Consider the following 6,391-nt stretch of genomic DNA (forward strand, 5'->3'; position numbering starts at 1 on the left):
TGAAACTTTATTGCTGGAACAGCACAGCAGGTCAGGCAGCATCTAGGGAACAGGAGATTCGACGTTTCGGGCACAGGCCCTTCTTCAGGAATGAGCAGAGAGTGTTCAGCAGGAGAAGATAAAAGGTAGGGAGGAGGGACTTGGAGGAGGGGAGTTGGAAGTGGAGGAGATGCGGTGGAGGGCACCGTCGACCACGTCGCCTTCCTGACCTGCAGTCTTCTTGTTGACCTCTCCGCCTCCATCCTACTCCGACCTATCACCCTCACCTTGACCTCTTTCCACCTATCACATTTCCAACGCCCCTCCTCCAAGTCCCTCCTCCCTACCTTTTATCTTCTCCTGCTGAACACTCTCTGCTCATTCCTGAAGAAGGGCCTGTGCCCGAAACGTCGAATCTCCTGTTCCCTGGATGCTGCCTGACCTGCTGTGCTGTTCCAGCAATAAAGTTTCAACTTTGATCTCCAGCATCTGCAGACCTCACTTTCCCTTTGCATTTTATAGTCAGCTAAACTGAACTAAACTCCACCGCAAGGGAGTATTAAGCATACACTTAACTTATGGATTTGATCATTTCTTAATGAGAGGCAATTTCAGTGGACCACAAAGTACCTCAGCCTCTACTCTGATCTTGACTGAACTTCAAATACATCTTGCCTATATCTACAGCAAGAATGACTGATGCAGCATGTTGTAAGATGTCTTTCCAGGAATTTCTACAGTATCCCCAATTAACATATTCCATACAAGGAATCGGCAATTTATTAACAGTTTCCCTTCCCATCTTCTCCCAAGAACCTTCCACATATGCCAGCTGTTATTTAGGGGCCTCAATAGCAAGATTTTACAGACTATTGAATTTGAAGCACAGCACCACCATAGTCATTATTTTTCACCAGCATTTGTGCACAAGCACAGCCAGTAAAGAATGACAGTTAACAATCAGGAGAAGGAACGGAGGCCAATTTTCTCTACAACCAATTAGAAGTCCCGATATCCCCACTCAAGGAGATAATGACATAACCTGGATGGGAATGAACCTGGGATTTACCTAACTGGCACATCTCAGTCACTCACCAGGTGAAATTCTTCTATCATTCATGATTAGGGGACCTTAAATATTACTGATTACTGCATCATCAGTGAAAGTAACGCAATAGGCCATTAGCAGCTGTTGTGAAGATGTCGTAACTAGATAATTTCCTATGTTTCATCATTCAAACATAGGGTGTTGAACATTCTGGGGCGTGGGGGAGGATCTATTATTCCAACCAACACCATCCATCCTCTGGTACCTTGTGAAAGAAGGTATTCTAGGAGAAAGTGAGGACTGCAGATGCTGGAGTACCAGAGTTGAAAAATGTGGTGCTGGAAAAACATAGTAGGCCAGGCAGCATCCGAGGAGCAGGAGAATAGAAGAAGGGCTTATGCCCGAAACGTCGATTTTCCTGCTCCTCGGATGCTGCCTGGCCTGCTGTGTTTTTCCAGCACCACATTTTTCAACCAAAGAAGGTATTCTGCTTGTATAAGATTACTGGTTACATTTTAAAAAAAACATTAACATTTTCAATGGAAACCACACAAATGTTGGATCACTGTGTAAAAAAAAATCAAGTTCACCCATGCCTTTTGGAGAAGGAAATCTGCTGTGCTTTCCCTGTATTGCCTAATTCTGACTCCAGATCCACAACAATGTGGCACTTTTAACTGTCCTCTGAAATGATCCAGCAGCCACTCAATGATACTTCAAGTCTATTACCACCAACTTTCCTGATGGCAATTAGAGTTGGGGAATAAATACTTGCAATATCCATACCCACAAATGAATAAAGGTAATTAAAATTTCAGTGCTTCTGTTTAAGAAATGGATGGCACCAATAATGTAATTATTCTTGCCTCATTATACATAGGTTGGACACTTGGTTACTGTATGTTCAAGAATCTATGTTGTTTTGACAAAAATGCATGTTCACCAACACACAGGCCATTTCAGGTTCCAATCTTACTGTCTGTAATAACTGAAATTGCAGCCACAATGGCAAATAAATCCCTACTCCCACCCAAACCTAAAGGACCTCAGATACTTTTTTATTCATTCAGAGGATGTGAGCCGCACTGGCTAGGCTAGCATCTATAACCCACTACTGAGTCCCCAAAGGCCAGTTAAAAATCAACCACATTGCTACGGGTCTGGAGTCACATGTAACCCAGACCAGGTAAGGACGGCAGTTTCCTTCCGTAAAAGACAGCAGTGAACCAGATGGACTTTTCCAACAATCAACAATGGATTCATAGCATGATTAGACTCTTAATTCCAGGTATTTGTATGGATTTCAAATTCTGCCATCTGCCATGGCAGGATTCAAACCCAGTCCCCAGAACATTACCTGGCTCCCTGGACTGATAGTCAAACGATGGTGACGCTAGGCCAATGCCTCACCAAAATCTATTTTCTATTCATAGCCCTGTTACACAAAAATTGACAACTGCACATAATGTAAGTTTACCTGTCCTTTAGCAAACCCGCAGAGGAGTCGAGTGCAGTCACTGTTGATACTAAGCGCAGATACCGCTCCATATTGAGCCCCGACTGCTGTACTCCCCAGGCACAACCGCAGAGCCTGATTTGGATCTGAAAGTCAAACACCTCTCAGAGACTGGAGGAAAATTTATCACTTAGTTACACATCTTTCTCTTCTAAGGCTGTGACTAGAACACCACAGGTACTACTCATGCATTCAATTATAGGACTTTTTATAGCAACCTCTTCGCTTCAAAGCACAGCAGAGAATATCAGATGTTAAAGCTCCAAGGAAATAAGTTTTGCCCATGAGATCTTTGAGTTTCTAATAAAACTGACTACAGAGCATATTTAAAATTTATGAATTCCTGCTTGGAAGTAGTTTTATGGTTTGATAGAGATCACGTGATTTAAAACAGCATATTTGATCTACAGCGGCTATTTCTAATAAACTACTTTCCACCACCCCAGCAAAGGTCTGTGAAATAAACATGCAACTGGAGCAATTTATTCCATTTATCGAGCACCTTTCAGGATCCCAGAAGTCCACCCTTTCTAACAAATGAAGTACAGGCCGTTCTGAAGTGTTTTTGCTGTTGTAATGTGTGAAACACAATGGACAAGTGAAGATAGCACACCTGCAGCAGGGTAGTGAAATAAACTACCAAACCATCTGTTTTTTTCAGATGCTGCTTGAGGGATAAATCATAGAATAACTGACTAATACAGCACATGAGGCCATTTGACCCATCAAGTCTGTGCAAGTTCTTTCAAAGAAGATTCCAGTTGGTCCCACTCTCCTTCTCCTTCCCCATATTCATGCATTTGTTTTCTCCGAGTATTTATCCAATTCCATTTTGAAGGCTACCACTGAATTTGTGTTCAAACCATAATAAATCCTAATAGCGTCCAGTAAACAAGAAGAATACGCCAATAATTCAAGAGACCTTTTATGTTTACTTGTAAAGACAGACTTTATGTAACATCCTATCTGAAAGACAACTGCCCTGGTAGTGCAACAGTACTGCATTAAAGTCAGGGTAGATTATGTGCTCTAAAGTGGGGTGTAAATCCACAACCTTATGATTTGGAGGCGAGATAGCTATTCACTTAGCCACAACTGACACCTAATCTGCATTCTATCTCAATTTACTTTCAGCAGGAGAGTGGGGTAAATGTTCGAAAACATTTCATGAGAAGAGTACAGTTCATTAAAGAGTGAATTGCCGAACTGGAAGAAAAATGACTTGATAACCCAAATGGCCTATTGTCTACATTTTAAAAAGACAAACTACAAGAGTAGAGTTAAAAAAGCAAAGATATGATAAATGCAGAATTTCAAGTGGATTCCAGAAAGTCTGATATAAAAAAGGACCATGTGGTAATCACAATTTTGGGTGGAAAAGATCCTTTTTAAATGTAGGAATCTAACAAGTATTCTTTGTCATCCATTAACCGACTTGTGCAAAACAGATATTTTACCTTTGGTTTTAGATTTTTATCAGTTTTTTGTTTCCATTCTCACTTTTCCCCATAAGCCTACAATTCATGGTTTGGCTCAGAAATAGTTATAAATATGGACAATTAACTTCTGACTTTCAAACCTGATGCTTTATTGCATTTTTTGTGAGAAAATTAAAGATGTCAATTTAGCTTGATACCAAGGTAAAATATTCATCATTGATACAGTATCAAGTACAGAAATGTGGCTCAGAGATGGACAGGACTGGCAACTTATGTTCTGGGGTTCAAATGCCAGATGATGGATAGAAAGGACAGCAAGAAAGGAGGGGGAGTAGTATATTTGGATAGGCCTAACAGTACAGCTGCGCTAAGGGAGGATATTCCTGTGTGATGGTCCAGTGAAGTTTTATGGGTAGAACTGAAAAATAAGAAAGGGATGGTCACCTTGTTGGGATTGTATTAAAAGTGTCCCGATAGTCAGCAGGAAATTGAGAAGCAAATATGTAAAGAGATCTCAGACATCTCCAAGGAAAATAAGGTTGTAATGGTCAGGGATTTTAACTTTCCAAACATAGATTGGACAGTCATAGTGTTAAGTGCTTGGATGGGGAGGAATTTGTTAAGTGTGCATCAGAAAATTTTCTTATCCAATACATGGATGTACCAATACGAGGAGGAGCAATACTTGATCTTCTGTTGGGAAATAAGACAGAGCAAGTGACTGAGGTGCCAATATGGGAGCACTTTGGGGCAAAAGATCACAATTCTATGAGTTTTAAAATAGTCATGGAGAAAGATAGAACTGATTAAAAAGTTAAAGCTCTAAATTGAAGTAAGACCAATTTTGATAGCATTAGACAAGAATGTTCAAAAGGAGGAGGCTATTCCCAGGTAAAGTGACTGCTGGGAAGTGGGAGGCCTTTAAGAATGAGGTTACAAGAGTTCAGAGATAGTATTTTCCTGTTATGGTGAAGGGCAAGGCTGGTAGGTATAGAGAATGCTGGATGACTAGAGAAATTGAGGCTCTGGTCAAGGAAAAGGAGGCATATATCAGATATAGTCAGCAGGGATTGACAGAAGGGCAGCAGGAGTATACTTATGAGGGAAATCAGGAGGCCAAATAGGGGACATTAGATAGCTTTGGCAAATGGAGTTCAGGAGAATTCAAAAAGATTCTACAAATACATTAGGAGCAAAAGAGTAACTAAGAAGAAAATACAGCCCCTTTAAGATCAACAAGGCCGACTACGTGTGGAACCACAGGAGACTGGTGAGATACTAAACTAGTATTTCTCATCAGCATCTACTATAGGTAGAGAAGGTCATGGAAGCTAGAGAACTTGGGGAAGTAAATAACTTAGGGACACCTTGAATAATGTCCGTATTAAAGAAGAGGAGCTGCTGAAGGTCTTAAAATGTGTAAAGGTAGATAAACCCCCAGAACCTGATCAGGTGTTTCCCAGAACTTTGTAGGAAGCTAGGGATGAGATTACTGGACGCCTTGCTAAGATATTTGTACTATCGATAGCCACAGGCAAGGTGCTGGAAGACTGTTGGTTGGCGAATGCAGTGCCGTTATTTAAGAAAACTCAAAACTCGCTATTATTTAAGAAAGGCTATAAGGAAAAGCCAGGGAACTACAATGTGAGCCATGCATCAGTGGTGAATAAGTTGTTGGAGGGGATTCTGAGGGACAGGATATACATGTAAATGGAAAAGCAAGGTCTGATTAGAGATAGTCAACATTTCTTTGTGCGTGAGAAATCAAGTCGAATTAACTTGATTGAGTTTTTATGCAGGTGGCAAAGATGACTGATGAAGGCACAGCAGTAGACATTGTCTATTTGAACTTCAGTAAAGCATTCAACAAGGTTTGGCATGGTAGACTTGTTAGTAAGTTTAGATAACATGAGATCCAGGGGAGCTAGTCAACTGGTTACAAAACTGGGTTGAAGGTAGGAGTCTTATGGTGGTGGTGGAGGGATGTTTTTCAGACTGGAGGCCTAGGACAGCCATGCACTACAAGTATCACTGCTGGGTCCCCTGTGTTTTATCATTTATATAAATGATTTGGATGTGAATATACGAAGTATGGTTAGTTAGTTTGCAGAAGACACCAAAGTAGGCATTGTGGACAGTGAAGATGATTACCTCAAAGATGGGAAAGTGAGGGCTGCAGATGCTGGAGATCAGAGCTGAAAATGTGTTGCTGGAAAAGCGTAGCAGGTCAGGCAGCATCCAAGGAACAGGAGAATCGACGTTTCGGGCATAAGCCCTTCTTCAGGAATGAGGAAAGTGTGTCCAGCAGGCTAAGATAAAAAGTAGGGAGGAGGGACTTGGGGGAGGGGCTTTGGAAATGCGATAGGTGGAGGGAGGTCAAGGTGAGGGTGATAGGCTGGAGTGGGGTGG

The 6,391-nt window shown here is 41.4% G+C and overlaps 1 protein-coding gene across 6 annotated transcripts in view; it reads right to left on the reverse strand.

The window, feature by feature from the left end:
- vps8 (VPS8 subunit of CORVET complex) overlaps positions 1-6,391 on the reverse strand; it is a 555,322-nt gene that overhangs the window by 528,997 nt on the left and 19,934 nt on the right. For all 6 annotated transcript variants that reach the window (XM_043693080.1, XM_043693078.1, XM_043693079.1 and 3 more), the window contains one exon: positions 2,505-2,629. In XM_043693080.1, the coding sequence (XP_043549015.1) occupies positions 2,505-2,629 (125 nt within the window). The remainder of the gene's footprint in view (positions 1-2,504; positions 2,630-6,391) is intronic.

The sequence above is a fragment of the Chiloscyllium plagiosum genome, chromosome 7 (genome assembly GCF_004010195.1).
Source record: "Chiloscyllium plagiosum isolate BGI_BamShark_2017 chromosome 7, ASM401019v2, whole genome shotgun sequence".
NCBI lineage: Eukaryota > Metazoa > Chordata > Chondrichthyes > Orectolobiformes > Hemiscylliidae > Chiloscyllium > Chiloscyllium plagiosum.